At 42.6% G+C, this 17,575-nt stretch overlaps 1 protein-coding gene across 7 annotated transcripts in view; it reads right to left on the bottom strand.

Moving 5' to 3' along the window:
• LOC120443880 (mitogen-activated protein kinase ERK-A) overlaps window positions 1-17,575 on the bottom strand; it is a 70,584-nt gene that overhangs the window by 37,429 nt on the left and 15,580 nt on the right. For all 7 annotated transcript variants that reach the window (XM_039623265.2, XM_039623267.2, XM_039623269.1 and 4 more), the window contains exons 3-4: window positions 17,310-17,436; window positions 745-855 (exon numbers count right to left, since the gene is read on the bottom strand). In XM_039623265.2, coding sequence (XP_039479199.1) covers window positions 745-855; window positions 17,310-17,436 — 238 coding nt within the window. The remainder of the gene's footprint in view (window positions 1-744; window positions 856-17,309; window positions 17,437-17,575) is intronic.

Below are 17,575 nucleotides of genomic sequence, written 5' to 3'. Positions count from 1 at the left end.
TCGTTTGGGGTGGTGCGTAAAGCACTGCTGATGCAGAGTGCCGCAGCTCTTTGCATTTTTGCTAGCATTTTTATGCTGGATTTCTTTTTTAAAGCCGCCCACCATACCACGACCCCGTAAAGTAGTATTGGTCTGACGTTCCCCATTTGAGCCCTATTGCTTTCTTGCACGTGAAGAGTGCTATTGAAGCTTTTTTCTAAATTTGCGTCCATAATGAAATCGTATTGGAAGAGGCGCAGTCCAATGGGAAGCGCACCGTTATATAATTTGCGAATAAAAAACGACATCTAATCGGCATTTGAAGCAAAGAGTCTTGGCTGCCACTATTATCCCGAAGTGTGTAATTGTGACCTGCACCCACTAGCAATGATACAAAAGGAAGTAGTTCGAAATTTGTCTGCTGCAAAAATGCTGGCCGGGCAGAATGAGGCGAGGACCGGGGAAGTCAATATCGGGTGTCCGAAACACCTCTTAATGGTCGGGTAATCACACAAAAAAACGAAAATTCCAACTCTGAGTAAGCCGGTCAGCAAATTGTAGGGGGCAGAACGTGGTAAAACAGTTCCTTACGCCTTGTAAAAAGGAGCTTCCATGCTCATAGAGAGCGTAAAAGTACATAAATACAAATTTGGTGTTTGAAAAATAGCAAAGACATGGCCCTTAATATTGAACAGCCAAACATATCCGATATAACTACCATGGGTTTTTAATACGTTATAATTAAATATCCGAAATCATCCTTACCTGTGTTTTAAGTAATTTATACAAATCAGTCTCCATTAAACACTGTACAATATAAACATCTCTCATTTGGTCTATGCTATCAACCCGAAGAATATCACGAATATCAATAATCTGAAATGAAACAAGTATACATTTTAAACACACCAAATAAATAAAATTAAAATAAAAAAAATGTTGATAAATGAAACGAACATTGTCAAGCTTGCGTTTGTTGGATTAAAGCCAAAGCAGAAATAGCTTGGTTCTTTATCACAGCCGAGCAATTTGCCTTAACTTATTGTTCAGATGGCCGTCAGTCGGGTGATGGACAAGGGGAATAACGTATAGTTTCAAGCTTGCTAGAAGAACGCACCGTAACTGACCATACACCCGGAAGTGCGACTATACTCTCCACGCGAGGGCGGCTGGAAACAGGTCTCCTGGCAAGGTTATGTCCCTGCCAGAGGATGCTGGCAAATGGTAGTCGGGCGTCCCGGGCCGGACTAAGGTGTCATTCGACCCGTGCCGAGAGTCAGCCTGACTGAGGGCCCGGGTCACAAAATAGCTCAGTCTCAAACGGAGAGCTCAGGGTACCTGGCGACCCCCTGTTCTAAGAAGCCTTATCCGGTCTACGAGTCTGGCCGTACAAACTTCAAGGCAGCGAAGTTGGCGAGTGAGCCCACCTGCTTGGCCAACACCACAGGATCGGGTTCGGGTGAACCCAGCCTCAATTCTGAGGCGACTGAGTGCAAGCCGCCCAAAGCCGTCGCCATGGGAACATCTCCAGGCCCTAGTGCCATGATGCCCCTTCAGGCGCAGCCAAGGACTGCAAGCACCCAGTAGCATCCGGTAAACATACCTACGCAGAGAAACGATCTGCAGGTCAAATCCTACGCAGCCAGGAGAGATAAAAAACGGCACTTCGGCTGAGTGGATGAAGAAGGTGCAATGGGCTAAATCCGTTTTGCCAAGGAAGGCAAGGGGGCAAGGAAGCCCCCAAATCACCCAAGCCCACAGAGGTCAAAAAGCGACCTCCACCTAAGAGGGAGCGCTCTCAGGACGTCCCTTCCGACCCCTCGGCAAAGCGGCAACGCGTACAGCCTGGGCGATCCTTTGCGGAAATCGCGAAAAACCGCATTCTCCTGGGCGTGGTCGACAAAAACGGCCCGAGTGGCAGGATTCCACGTAATAACTGGAAGTGGGTGGAGGCAGCCCTAACCACAAACTGCTTCGAGATTCTAGCCAAGGAACCTGTCTGCAAAGACGTGGGATGGTTCCAAGGCGGCGTCAAGGTGATCGCCTGTGACGCTCTGAGGAGCTATACAAAGCCGCAGTAAAAGAGCTGGGGGAGGTGTATGAGGTGGCCGGACTTGTTGCGCTGAGTTGGTCCGACTTACCTTGCCGACCCCGTGCAAGGATCTGGATCCCGGTATCCATCAAGGCGCCGGACCAGATCCTCACCATGCTGCAGCGTTGCAACCCGCACCTTCCCACCTCGGACTGGCGAGTGGTGAAGGTCGACGAAATGGAGGGACCAACAAACCACGCCATCATCATTCTAAACAAGGAGTCCCTTGCTCCCATAGAGGCCGCTCACGGGGAGCTAAACTTCGGGTTTAGCTCAGTGACCATAAAGGTCTACAAATCAGACTCCGCCAAGGAGGATCAGGAAGGCAGTGGAGGAGTGATCGAGGAGATCGCCTCCGAGATCGAGGCATTGGAAACCGAGGACGGCTACTCGACCGATGCCTCAATCCTCCGCAGCCTTGCGAGCATGGGGGTCAATTGACAGACCTGGACACATCGGACGAGGAGGGAACCGATACAACCGTGGTGGAGAGGCTCACAGCAGATTTCCGTGAGGCTTCTGCAGATAAACCTCCACCACAGTAAGGCAGCTTCCGCTGCTCTTCAACTCCATCTGAATGAAGATGGAGCCGACATAGTCCTAATCCAGGAACCTTGGATAGTGGGAGGAAAGGTTTCAGGATTAGGGACTAAGGAATATAAGCTTCTAACAGCTCCCAGCGAAGGTAAAATAAGGGCCTGCATTCTAGCCAAAAAGCACCTTAGCATTTTTCTGCTCCATAATTACAGCGATGCAGACAACGCGGCAGCCACCGTGGAGAGTCAGCCATCTCCATTCCGAGTGCTGTCATCGTACATGGCCTACGAAAGGCAAGAACCGCCGGATGAACTGGTAAGGAGACTGGTAGAAGACAGCGAAAAGCAAAACATAGGCCTACTAATAGGCTGTGATGCTAACGCCCACCATACACAATGGGAAAGTACAGACACAAACGACCGCAGTGAGTCTCTTTTTAACTTTATCTTTAGTTCAAATCTCTTTATATGTAATAAAGGTAATGACCCCACCTTTATCATTAAGAACCGAAAATAGGTAAAAGACCTAACTCTCGTCTCTAAACCACTATTGGAGACAGTAACTTACTGGAGGGTGCTAGATAAGCACTCTTTCTCGGACCACAGGTACATAGAAACGACCCTCACAATCAACCCCTCAAAACCAGCAGTTTTCACAAACCCAAGGAAAACAGACTGGCAAAAATACATAAATATTTTAAGGGAAAAAATCCCAACGGATCCCCCTCCATACCCCCAAACAATCTCTAGTCTAAACGAACTAATTTCAACTTTCACAGAAACCTGCAACTGTGCACTAAAAAAGGCCTGCCCCAATAGCAAGCCCAAAAGAAAAAGAAAACCTCCCTGGTGGTCAGCAGAACTGTCCCCCCTCTGAATGGACTGCAGAACCCTTTTTAACAGGGCCAAGGCAGGAAATGAGGAGGCCCTGTGGACCGCCTAAAAGAGAGCCCTTGCAAACTACCAAAAAGCCATCAGGAAAGCAAAGCGATCCTCGTGGCATTCCTTCTGCTCAGAAACTGAAAACACAACTGAAGCAGCCAGACTTAGAAAAATACTATCCAAATCGGCCACAACCCTAGGCTACCTTAAAAGAGCAGATGGCTCCTGGACCAGCACGAGTGAGGAATCTCTGGAGATACTTCTAGACACTCACTTCCCAGGAAACAGCCAAAACGCTCTCACTCCCCAACAAACAAACGCCACACTGGCAAGTATCGAACTGTGCATAGACCCAAAGGTCCTCCATTGGACCATACACAGTTTTAAACCATACAAATCCGGCTAGAGTCCCGTATTGTCTTCATCCCCAAAGCTGGGAAAGCGTCACACACGAAACCCAAGGACTTGTCAGCCTTCCTACTAAAGACCCTTGAAAGAATCATCGGCCTGCATCTGAGATCAACTCTCAACCCTAGTCTCATCACAAGCACGCAACACGCCTACAAGAAAGAAAAATCGACAGAGACAGCACTACACTCTCTCGTCTCTAAGATAGAAAAATCAATGTCCCAAAAGGAATATACACTGGTAGCTTTCCTAGACATAGAAGGAGCTTTTAACAACGTCATCCCAACGGCGATTACCGGAGCCCTGACAAACCTTGGGGTGGACCGCCACTTGGTGGGACTCATAAACCAACTGCTCACCTCCAGGAAGGTTATGTCTTCACTAGGCGCGTCAACCCTCATTAGGCACGTCAGCAGAGGCACTCCGCAAGGTGGCGTCCTCTCCCCACTTCTATGGAACATAGCAGTCAACTCGATTCTACGCGACATGGAAGGGGGGGGGCTACCGGATAATAGCCTATGCGGATGACGTTGCTATCATCTTCACAGGCAAATACCCCAAAATGCTATGCGATCTCATGAGCGAAAAACTTCAGATATAAAAAAGCTTCAATTGCACTTTTCACGTGCAAGAAAGCAATAGGGCTCAAATGGGGCATGACACCCTATATAGTAAACTGGATATATACGGCCATTGTCAGACCAATACTACTGCACGGAGTCGTGGTATGGTGGCCGGCTCTGAAAAAGAAATCCAGCATAAAAATGCTAGCAAAAATGCAAAGAGCTGCAGCACTCAGCAGTGCTTTACGCACCACCCCAAACGAAGCCCTAAATGCCATACTCAACTTCCCAAGCCCAGAACTAGCTGGCATGGAACAGGCTACAGTAGCGGCAATCAGGCTTAGAGATACCACACAGGGGAACCCACAAGAAATAGTCCCCTCCATGACAGACTACTGCACTCCAACGGAGTACATACAAACACCTTTCAACACAATCATCCCAGAGAGTGACGATTGGAACTCACGAACACCTGGCCCCCGGAATGCTATATGCTTCTATACGGACGGGTCAAAACTACAGAACAGAGTAGGAGGAGGAGTTTACTCCGAACAGCTAGGCCTAGACATCTCATTCAGACTCCCCGATCATTGCAGCGTTTTCCAAGCTGAAGTGGCAGCAATAAGGGAGGCCCTAAAATACTTAAAATCACTAAAGCCGGAAGGCTCACATGTAAACATTTTTAGTGACAGCCAAGCAGCTATCAAATCGATTGGATCAATCTCTAGTCACTCGAAAACAGTATCGAATTGCCGATCATCTTTACACGAGATGACACAACAATTCGTAATCAGCCTTATATGGGTACCCGGACACAGGGACATAGGAGGCAACTGCATCGCAGATGAATTAGCTCGAGAAGGCACTACCGCGCCACTCATACAAGAGATGGAGGGCATGAGTATGCCTTTAGCCACTTGTAAGCTACTACTTAGGGAAAACCTAAACCGTAACAAACAGACAATATGGGAAAATAACGGGTGTTTTTTTTAGAGGTATAGAACTTTAAGTTGGCATTACTGTTCAAGATGGCGACCGATTTAACAGCTGTCAAGTGATTTATTCTCAGTTTGGTTTGGCAATTCGTCATGCGTGCTTACAAAATCCAACTCGTGCAAGAATTGAAACCAAACGATCATCAAGCAAGGCGTAGATTCGTCGAATGGGCCCAAAACGAGATTGCTGTTGTTCCCGATTTTTCATAAGCCTCCAAGATCTTGTGATTTAACACCGCTAGACTACTTTTTGTAAGGCTATGTAAAGTCATTGGTCTATGCGGATAAGCCACAAACGCTAAACCATTTGGAAGACAACATTCGCCGTGTTATTGCCGATATACGGCCAAATGTTGGAAAAAGTCATTGCAAATTGGACGTCCAGATTGGACTACATCAGAGCCAGCCGTGGCGGTCATATGCCAGAAATCATATTTAAAATGTAATGCCACAAGATTATCTTTCATGTCAATAAAATTCATGTCAATCGAATAATCCATCGTTGTTTTATTGCAATTTAAAGTTCTATACCTCTAAAAAAAACACCCTATACCACACACTTTCGCCTTACACGCCAAATATGGCCAAAAATAAGCTCAAAGAGAACGTCAAAACTTTTAAGATTGACCAAAGCAAACCTCAGCACTGCTATGAGAGTCATTACAGGGCATTGGTTGATAGGCACCCATGCCAGAAGACTAAATGCCCCGTATAACGATTTCTGACGTAGCTGCAGGGACGAAGAAATGGAAGAAACGGTAGACTTGCTCAATTAGGAAGCAGATTCCTGATAGACACGTCCGACCTGTCCGACCTGTCCGACACCGATCCACATCTGATACAAAAATTCACCAGCGCCTCTGGCTGGGGAAACTGCTAACTTCACACGAACGTCTACGGGCAAAAGGGGAAAACATACACGGTATCACAACGGACCTCTAATGGTCTAAATGCGTCGGATAACCGACGGCTGGTAAAACCTAACCTAACCTATTATTCAGATTCTTCTTTTATGAGGGAAAATATATCATTTTGTCGATGCGCTCAATGCACTATCACAAAATGCAATGAATTCATTGTGAGCGGTTTCAATGCTAAAAACTAAAGCACGGCCCACGTGATTGAAAAGTGCTGATCATACAGATTAGACAAAAAAAATGTTAAAAAAAAAAAACAATACATTTTTTATGAATTATAAAGGTTAACGAAGCTGGCATGCGAGGAGATATGTCGTATTTACATCGACGGAGATATGTCGCGCGGATTTATGCCGTTATTCCTTCACTAAATTGGAATTTTTTAAAACTGCAATAGTTTGCCCATCAATTACTTTATTTTCGCCCACGTCCAGTTTTAAAGAAATGGAATTTCAAAAAAATTTTAAAACTCAGAATGTTGTCTTTTTTGAATTTTTTGTTGAACGTATGAACGCTGAGATCTCAGGAACTACAAAAGCTAGAAAGTTGAGATTAAGTGTCTAAACATGTGTTTAGACATGATACGTAGGCAAACTATAAATATGTTCTATTTATGGGCTGCAATAAACATGTCACTGGACAGCATAAGTGGCAACTACAGATAAGTACGATTGCAGCGGCCTATCGCCGAAGTGTCAAGAGATATGACCACGCGGGAGGTGATAAGAGCGGTCATAGGCCACAAACATAGATTTAAAATAAAACTCAGCTGCATTTACAAACGCAGCCTGCGGCGTCTTACAAGCGCTGCATTATTTAATTAGATGATAAGAACCTATGTAGGAATGAATAAAAGGAGAGGCCCTCGCAGTAGCTAGTCAGTTAGATTCAAACACCCAAAATTTAACTCATTAAGTGTACGCACTAGTTTATAGTGTGAACATTTTGGTCCTTCGAGAAATTACCACCACCAGTGGTAAGAAACGCAGAAGAAAAAACTAGCGCTTCAAAGTAAAAAGAGCAAGGTTATTCGAGTGATTCTGTTGTTCTGTAAGAAACACAGAATAAAAGGCCACGCCTTAAAGTACTAGGACGATAACGTGAAACATTGAGATCAATCAGCTGTGAGTCGAGGCACAGCTAGGTCAACTGGGCGACCAATCAAAAAATCCTCCAACGTATCACGCCAAAGAATACAAGCAGAAAGCACAAAAAAGTCACAGTGATTGTTTTCCCACGATGTTGTCGGAAAGATCTGAGAAATTGATGCAAGACCAAGGAGAGCTGCAGAACAAGATACTGCGGGCAATCAAGGAAAAGGCATCTACAACTGCAATATAAGCATTGGTAGTCCGATTTACTACTAACAACAATTGGGAGTTGGCGATCATCAATATTTTAATGATAAAATATTTATTAAAACTATGGATGCTGTCAAGGCCTACAAGGAGTCGCAATTAAAGGTAGAAACACTTGAAGAGATAAATATACCAAGTGGATCAAAATTATCTGATACCGCATCAGCTCGGAGCTCCAGTCCAGTTGATAATCTGGTTCAACTGGTGGACAGAAGAGCGGACAGGGTGAGGCAACAGATGAGCCTAATCTACGAAACCCTAGATAGTTCAAGTGAGATTGAACTAGTCAAGCAGCTGGCAATGATGAAAAGTCATTGGTCCAACGTGACGGACACACTGAAACTGCTTGAAAACAAGTATGACAGAACTGCCTTTGATCAAGATGGGGCAGACATTCTGCAATCTGAAGTTTCAGCACTAGAGATGGTACTTCAGAGAAAGTTGGAACAGTTCAAAAGTTCCAACTACGACGTGCCAGAACTCCCAAAAGTGGACCTTCCAACGTTCAATGGAAATGCGACGGAATGGCCAACAGTTTTACGAGCTGTTCTCTGAGCTAATAGACAGCAGGAAGGATCTCAGCAACACAAGGAAGCTGGGATATTTAAGAGCCTGCTTAAAAGGAGAAGCTCAAATGGTGGTTAGCCATTTGATAACGGGTTCAGCGGCTAGATATACAGCAGCGTGGGAGCTTATTTGCAAACTCTATGAGAATAGCAAAAAATATTCTCCCAACACTTCAACAAATTAATGGAACTGGAGTGCTTGCTGCCCCATGATGAGAAAAATTTAGGGATGTTTTTTAATACTGCGACCGAGAGCATATTCATCATAAAGCAAAAAGGAAAAATAGAAATCTCTGCTAACGTAATTTTAGCAGAAATTCTACTGCTTAAATTTTCGATAGAAGCCTTGCAGCTGTATGAACAGCATGTAAAAAAGACAAGAGCTATACAGTCCGTACAAGACGTACTGGAGTTTATTGAGCAACAAAACAACTCAGTAAGTGCTATTACTAAAAATACCGCTCAGCTTGATACAAGAAAAATGCAAGTTAGATCGTGTGCCTTTTGCTCTAAGGATGGCCACGATATGATAAAGTGTCTCAAATTCAGAGCACAATCAATCGAAAAAAGAAAAAAATTCGTTCAAAAGAACTGCATGTGCTTTAGATGCTTTGGAAAGCATAATGCTATCCACTTCAGAAAAGAAATTACATGCAATCGATGCTCCAAAGGACACAACAGCCTTCTTCATGAAGACTCAAAACGTAGTATCAACAACAATAGCCTCAAGCAAGGCCAAGACACACTATTGACTACAGCTGTTGTTTTAGTGAAAAACAAAGCTGGAGGTTACAACGAGTTCAGGACGCTTATTGACGGTAGATCCCAGAAGACGCTGATTTCAGAGGAGGCAGCACAAATATTAAGGATTCCCAGAGTAAGGAGTACTATAGAGGTCGAAGGTATCTCCCAGACTACTCAATTATCAAAAAATAGCGTCCACCTGACGATCAAACCAAAAATTCCAAGCAGCGTCAAAACATCAACGGAAGCATTGGTTTTACCAACACTCCACAGAGCGCTTCCCAGCAAAAAGTTTGATATTGATATCGACAAAGAGTGGAAGGGCTACAGTCTAGCAGATCCACGATTCAACGAGCCAAGCAGAATTGACATGGTGATAGGTGTGGATATATTTCCCCTGATTATGATAAAGAAAATAAAAAACGTGAATGGAATCTTGGGACAAAAAACCAGATTTGGATGGATTGTGTCCGAAAATGTAATGCAGCAAAGAAAAAATTATAAGTGCCACTACAACAATAAATCTAAAGGACCTGGAACGCTTTTGGAAATTGGAAGATGAAGCCGATGAGACGATTACAGACAATGCAGAATGCGAAAGAAAATTCCAAGAAACAACTGTCATCAACGAGGAAGGCAGATTTGTGGTTTCAATTCCATTCCACAAAGAGGCAAAGCAAGGCTTATGCAAATGGAAAAGAAGTTTCAAAGAAACCCAATGAACTGGGCTGCATACAACGAATTCATGAAAGAATACCTTAAGATGGGACATATGGAATCTGTAAAGACAACGGGTCAAGGTAAATACTATTTACCCCATCAAGCAATCATCAGGCCTGGAAGCTTAACTACGAAGCTACGAGTAGTTTTTGACGCATCCGCAAAGACGACAAATGGACTAAGCCTAAATGACGTTATTATAGCTGGTCCTAAGATTCAAAAGGATATATTCGATATTCTAATTAAATGGCGCAAGTGTCAATATCTTATCGTAGCTGGCATTGAAAAAATGTATCGCCAAATAAAAGTTGCTGAGAAAGACCAAGAATACCAATATATCCTATGGAGAGATTATCCAAAATTACCGATCAGTGAGTTTAAGTTAACAACCGTAACTTATGGCACATCGGCAGCCCCTTTCTAAGCAGTCCGATGTCTACCAGAGTTGGCAGATCGCTTTTGCCAAGAGGATAGCGTCTTAGCAGAGACAATTAGAGATGACTTTTATATGGATGACCTCAAAGGAAATTGAGACAAGTGATGGAGAAGGCCGGCATGCATCTGCGAAAATGGGTTGCAAATGACAAACGTATTTTAGCCGATATTTAGGACGACGGTGCTACGGAGAAAATCTGCATTGAGGAGAATGAATCGATCAAAACCTTAGGACTTCAATGGGATCCAAAGAAGGATACATTTACGTTTTCGGCAGAAAACCCAATGCTAACACGCATAACAAAGCGGTTAGTGTTATCACAGTTGTCCAGAATTTTCGACCCACTAGGATGGTTGGCACCTGTAACGATTCAAGGCAAATGTTTCATTCAGGAACTGTGGTAGTTACCGATGACTTGGGACGTTGAATTGGAATCCAACTTAGCTAACTGGGGGATGGAATATGCTAAAAATCTATCATATTTAGAAGAAATTGGCTTTTCACGTTGGACTGGATGCTCCAAAGGTATTATGGAACTACATGGATTCTGCGATGCATCAGAGAAAGCATATGCAGCGGCTGTGTATACAAAAGTAGGCGGCAGAGTTACTTTGCTATCAGAAAAAAGCAAAGTAAAACCTATAAAAACAGGAAATCAATTCCAAAGTTGGAATTATGTGCTGCGCATTTATTAGCAAAGTTATTAGCAGGTGCAGGCTATATGGAGCAACAAGATCACAATGCATGCATGGAGTGATTCGCAAATTACTATATTACTATACAGAACAAGCGCAGCAAAGATAAGTTCGTCAGAACTAGAGTGGAAAAAAGCTCATAAAATCTGTGAAATTTGGTGGAGAGGCCCGAATTGGCTAGCTATAGATGCACAACACTGTCCCACTCAAAAGAAATCGGAAATTGTTGTGGTATCCACATTGATAAAATCCGAATATCTGCAAAATCATCTTTTATCGAAGTATTCATCGATCGAAAAACTTCTTAGAGTAATGGCGTATGTATTACGCTTCATAACAAAGCTGAGAGGAAAATCGCAACAGCCGTCACATCTTACGGTGGAGTAATTAAAGCTAGCGAAGATTGCCGTGGTAAAGATACAACAACAGCAGGATTTTGGACACGAAGTCAGACTACTCAAAAACAAAAGACCATTAGACCCAAAGAGTAAGTTACAGGCGCTAAATCCGTTTTTGGATAGTAATGGCGTACTTCGAGTTGGTAGACGACTACAAACCCTATAATGTAAAACATCCAATTATACTGGATAAGTCACATTTGACTTGGTTAATTGCAAAGGATGCTCATAAAGAAACTCTGCATGGCGGAATTAAAATTATGAGAACTTATATTCAGAGGGAGTTCTGGATATTTGGCATACAAAATTCCTTAAAGAAATATTTAAGGGAATGTATTGTATGCATACGATACAAGCAAGAGAAGTCCAGTCAACTGATGGGAAATTTACCAGTTTATCGAGTAACGGCAGATTACTCGTTTCAAGATACTGGAATCGACTACGCCGGACCGTTCCAGATTCGCTGCTCAAAGGGAAGAGGTCAAAAAACGTATAAAGGATACATTTGTGTATTTGTTTGTATGGCAACAAAAGCGAAACATCTGGAAGCTGTTAGCGACCTTTCGTCAGACAAATTCCTGGAGACTCTTCGACCGTTCTTTGCAAGACGAGGCAAGAGTGAGAACCTATACTCAGATAATGGAACAAACTTCTTGGGAGCCTCAAGAGTATTGGACAAAGAAATTGTAGCTGACATTAAAAACAATAATGAGTTAGCACCTACACTAGAAAAAGTAGGCATCAAGTGGCATCCCGGGCTTACCCCGGGAAGCCCCCACATGGGAGGTTTATGGGAAGCCGGTGTAAAATCAGTGAAGCATCACCTTAAAAGAGTTATTGGTGAAAACAGCTTTACATATGAAGAATTTGCATCGCTGCTATGTCAAATCGAAGCACTGCTAAATTCGCGACCATTAGTCACTGTAAGGAGCGAAAACGATGGTGAGGACATATTAACACCGGGCCATTTTCTGGTGGGAAGACCTCTAATAGGAGCTTCTGAAAATTTTAACGAAAGTAAGACAATCAGCTCTTTGGATAGATGGACGCTTATTCAACGCATCAGAGGTGATTTTTGGAAGAAATGGAAAAAGGAGTATCTGGTGTCATTGCAACAGCGAACCAAATGGCGCCAAGAGAAGCCAAATCTGAAGAAGGGACAGCTGGTTCTTATAAAACATGAGAATACTCACCCAATGGGAAGAATCATTAGCAAGGTAGTCACGGTTAAAACAAACGATGGGGAAGTAAAAAGATCGCTAAACAAGATCTGTCAACTTCCTGTTAGCGAAGCAAAACCAGCTGGAGCTGCAACGCCATCTATAACGGAGTCAATGCAGCTACGCAAGGACAAGAAGCTTAGGCAGCGAGTTCCCAAAGGCAAAAGGAATGGCACTGGAAGCATAGCTACTGTGCTATGCTGTTTATTGATGTTGCAAGCTACAACTGCGACAGAAAATTCGGAACCTCGAAAACAGGCCAAAGAACTTGGGAAAATTTACGACATCGACGCAAAAGCTGCAGTTATGGTGAACAAAATTGGTAGAATTGAAGTCGCTACATCCAGTTGGCAATTATTGTTTTATTACATGCAAGCCTATTTTGATGTCATAAAACAATCAGAGGACTTCCTGGAAAAATACCGCTTGGTTTGCGAAAAAATGGGAGACTTCAAGGACTACTGCGATTCCTTCGGAACGACAATACGGACAAAAATTGACAACATCAAAGAAAAAGACAAAATACTACGGCACCGTATCAACCGAAAGAAAAGGTTTATACTGTTCTCTGATATTGGAAATGCAAATAAAATACACGAAAATATGCAAACGATCATAAAAAACGAAAAACATCTAATGGAATATGTTGACAATCAGACCTCGGTCATCAATGCCACGGAAGAATTAGTAAGAGCAACTACGATAGAAGCAAACCGGAATTTGGGAAAACTGACCCAACAAGTCAATATTATTGCAGAAACCATGATGAATCACTTTATGGTATATAAGGAGTCAATTAAATTCCTTATGTTATCAAATCAAGTGCAAAACTGGATTGAAGAGGCAGAAAGCCTACAAGCAACAGTGATCTCAATGATAACGGACGGAAGGAACAATTCATCCTACCCTAATTGCGCCTAAGAAAATGCTGGAGGAGCTCGTTAAGCAAAAGTTAATCAAAAATTAGGACGAAAACAAATGCTACCGGGTGGAAATTCAGTTATACAATTACCACTGATCTATAAACTGATGAAGGCACAAGCTATGTTGAAGGATAATGTCCTATTCATTGATGCAAAATTGCCGATATACAACAATCAGGAAACGGATCTCTTTGAAGTAATCCCAATACCACTGTGAACAAACGGAACAAAACTTATTCCGAAATTGAATTCTAAATTTTTTGCGTTCAATACAGACATAAACGCATATCACCTAATGTCTGAAATGGAAATTAACCAATGCAGACAAGAGAATTCGACAACATGGGACGCGGATGATCACTCTTGCGAAATATCACCATTGAAACCAAGCAAGGCACACTCATGCGAAATGATGGAATTGCAAGGCAATTCGTTCATCAAAGATATAAGTGGATCCAACCGTTGGCTATTTAGACTGTTTCGGAATACAACAGCTAATATAAGATGCAACGAACAGCATCAAGTTATAAGACTGCCCAATCAAGGCATTATACAACTACTTGCAGGATGCACAGCATTATTATACAACAATAATTGTCAACAACACAAATGAACTGCAAAATCTTCAAATGCGCATTAGAACTCTAAGAAAAAATAACAAAGTACACATTGATGACTTGATTTTCAACACGGCAAGCGGACACTCGGCTCAAGGGTTGACAACGATTATCATAATTATAATGGTAATTTATATCCGGAGGCAACGCATAAATGAGAGACAACTACTGGCCGTACATTTCCCCAATGTTTCAATGTTTCCACTACTAGTTTCGGATCTTTTATTTTTGAGTATATAATGACGTCGTCTGCGTAAACGGATAAATTGACCTTTTTCTGTGCTATTAAAATGGAGTTCAACTTTTGCGAAAGCGATGGTAAATAAGACTACGGATAGCGGGGATCCTTGGGGGATACCGTTGTGGAGTTTAAAGGATTCTGAAATCGAGATATGCACTCCAACCCGACACATGCGCAGACTCATGAAGGCTTTCACGACGTGAAAAATCTTCGACCGGCCGTACTTACGCGGTCAAACGCTTTCTCGAAGTCAGTTCCCAGTGTGGTTACGTGGTTCTTGGACGAGATAGCATCTGACGCGAGCCGTGGATCTGCAGTAATGCATCAATAGTGCTTTGCTTTTGTTTGAACGCTACTTGGTTGTATACTTGGAGATCAGTGCGTTTCGGTTAAGGTACCAAACTTGTCGACGTGGAATTATTTTTTCGAAGATTTTGCTAAAGCAAGGTAGAAGGAATATAGGGCGATAGCTGCCAATTTCGTTAAGAGGTTTATTTGGTTTGGGGATTGGTATGGTCTCGGCGCTTTTCCAGGCGTGGGGTAAACACCTTTACTCAGAATATTGTTAAATATATATTTATTAATATGAATTTGGCATATGGTGGCAGTTGGTTTTATACGGGTAGGAGCGCATTCTTCAGCTGATGATCGTTCATGTTTGCTACATATTCGTTTGAGAAATGGTGATCTTCAGAATACTGGGACCACTGGTCACCAAAAGCTTGACAAATTTGGTATTGGTCGGACAGGAATGAATCTAGTTTTGAACAAGAGAGAACGCTATAGTCGAGTCCCCGACTATCTGATACCCGTTACTCAGCTAGTGGAAGTGCGAAGGAGAGTATTCAACACTGACAGTTTTTGGCGGTTTGTGGGCGTAAGATTGGGCGTGGCAAAAAGTTTTTTGGCAAATCGATAGAAATTTAGAAGACTAATACAAAAATGAAAAAATATCAAAACATTATTCAAAAGTGTGGGCGTGGCAGTTTTGGCGGTTTGTGGGCGTTAGAGTGGGCGTGGCAACATGAATCGACAAACTTGCGCTGCGTCTATGTCTCTGCAGTCTGTATGCTTAGTGTCAACTTACTAGCTTTTGTAGTTCCTGAGATCTCAGCGTTCATACGGACGGACAGACAGACGGACATGGTCATATCGGCTCGGCTATTGATCCTGATCAAGAATATATATACTTTATATGGTCGGAAACGCTTCCTTCTGCCTGTTACATACTTTTCAACGAATCTAGTATACCCTTTTACTCTACGAGTAACGGGTATAAAAAATAAATGGCATACCTACGTGTTTCCATGTGGAATACCAACGCCATTTCACGGTATAAGCTTGAAAAACCGCAATTCCTAAATGCAAAACACATCGACTGGTTGAAACGCGAGTCACTGGGCGATATAACTTCCATATAAGAGGTTTTACATTCTCCCGCACAGATCATCCGGATGGTAAAGCCCACGGCGGAACCGGCATCTTAATCAGAGAACGCATTAAACACCCCTTTCACAAAAGGTTTGCAACAAATTACTTGCAAGCCACGTCCATTAAACTGCAGTCAGGAAACGGTAATCTTTGCAATGCATATGTCTACTGTCCACCTCTCTTTACTATCTCTGAAGGTGAGTTCATTGACTTCTAGAACACTCTGGGGGATCACTTCATAGCTGCTGAAGACTACAATGCCAAACACACGCCTTGGGGGGGGGGGTTACGCCTCGTGACTCCCAAGGGAAGGCAACTGTATAATGCACTTATAAAAGGAGCAATAAACTTCTACTGGTAGCCCCACAAATTGGCATCCAGACCCCAGAAAGATCCGAGATCTAATTGATTTCGCGGTGACAAAAAACATCCCACGCGATCTAAAAAGCGCCATGGCCCTACCGGATCTCTCACCCGACCACTCGCCTTTGTTAATAACCCTTTTTCAAAGCCCAGAACTTACGGACGTCGCACAACACTAACTGGATGAAATACAGAAAGTATGTGAGTTCCCATATTTAGCTAACTCCTCAGCTAAATATGGAAGCGGACATTGACTGCTCTGCCGCCGCTCTGGAAGAGGTACTCGTCACAGAAGCCAGGATCTCAACATCAAAACGGAAGGATGTGGAAAATAAGATGTTCAAAACCAGCCTGCTAATTGAATAGCTGGTTCTGGAAATGAGGCGTCTTTCAGGCGAACCCCTTAGGAAATGCTTATGTTCTCCCCCAAATCCACTCCGATTTGGAACCTACGCCAACTTCATTTCAGCCGAATGAGATTACAAAAGTTATTAGGGAGCTGAAACCGAAAAATGCTCCAGGCGGCGACCTAATAACTACAAAAATGATAAAGGAACTTCCGTACTGTGCTGTTAAGGTCATCTGTAAACTCTTCAACGGAATCATAAGCCTCGGCTACTACCAAAGTAAATGGAAAAAATCAATCATTATTATAATACCTAGCTTGGAAAAGATCACACGATTCCGTCATCTTACAGACCAATACGTTTATTGTCATGCCTGTCCAAACTATTTGAAAAATGCCCACCAATTTGGCTTCAGAGAAACACACGAACCTATCGAGCATGTTAACAGAATAACAGAATAATATTGCACCGCGATATTCCTTTCTCGCAGTAAAAATGAAATAGACAAGCAAAAAAAGCGTCCTACAATGAAAAACTCTTTGCACACCCAAATCCCCTCGCACGGGTCTGATTCGGGTTTCCAACCAAACCCCCCTGCAATGTGCCGACCATCCAACCCAGCCATAATTTGTCAGGGCCATTTCTACTGTTCCAGTCTACATGATTGCTAGTTATAAGATTTGATACACTTATGGTTAGTCTTAAGAATGAGAAGGTTCAATAAATTAAGCATAGTAAAAAAAATTAAGTAAAGTCAGAAAATATAGAATTCAATTACTGGGAAAGCCAAAACATTTGTTTTTAAATCAGTTTTATATTTTAATGCAAAGAGTTTTTTATCTTATAAATTTATATCTTATATTTTTATATGTACTTACGTTTTCATGTTTAAATCTCGTCAATATGGTTATTTCTCTGAGAGTCCTTTGACAGTAAGTTTGATGTTCAAACGGCGATATTTTTTTTATTGCAACTCTTTGGTTAGTTACCGTGTCATCTGCAGACCTGAAAAAATATAGGTTTTTACATGTAGTGTTAGCATCTGCAATTCATAAATACTAAACTACTTTATTTAACCCTTACTAGTATATGAAGTTAATGTAATACATATTAGAGGATATAAATAGCTGTTCCAATATAAATT

This window comes from Drosophila santomea, chromosome 2L, assembly GCF_016746245.2.
Source record: "Drosophila santomea strain STO CAGO 1482 chromosome 2L, Prin_Dsan_1.1, whole genome shotgun sequence".
Lineage (NCBI taxonomy): Eukaryota > Metazoa > Arthropoda > Insecta > Diptera > Drosophilidae > Drosophila > Drosophila santomea.
Note: the sequence above shows the minus strand (reverse complement) of the source record. Positions and strands in the feature narration are given on the sequence as shown.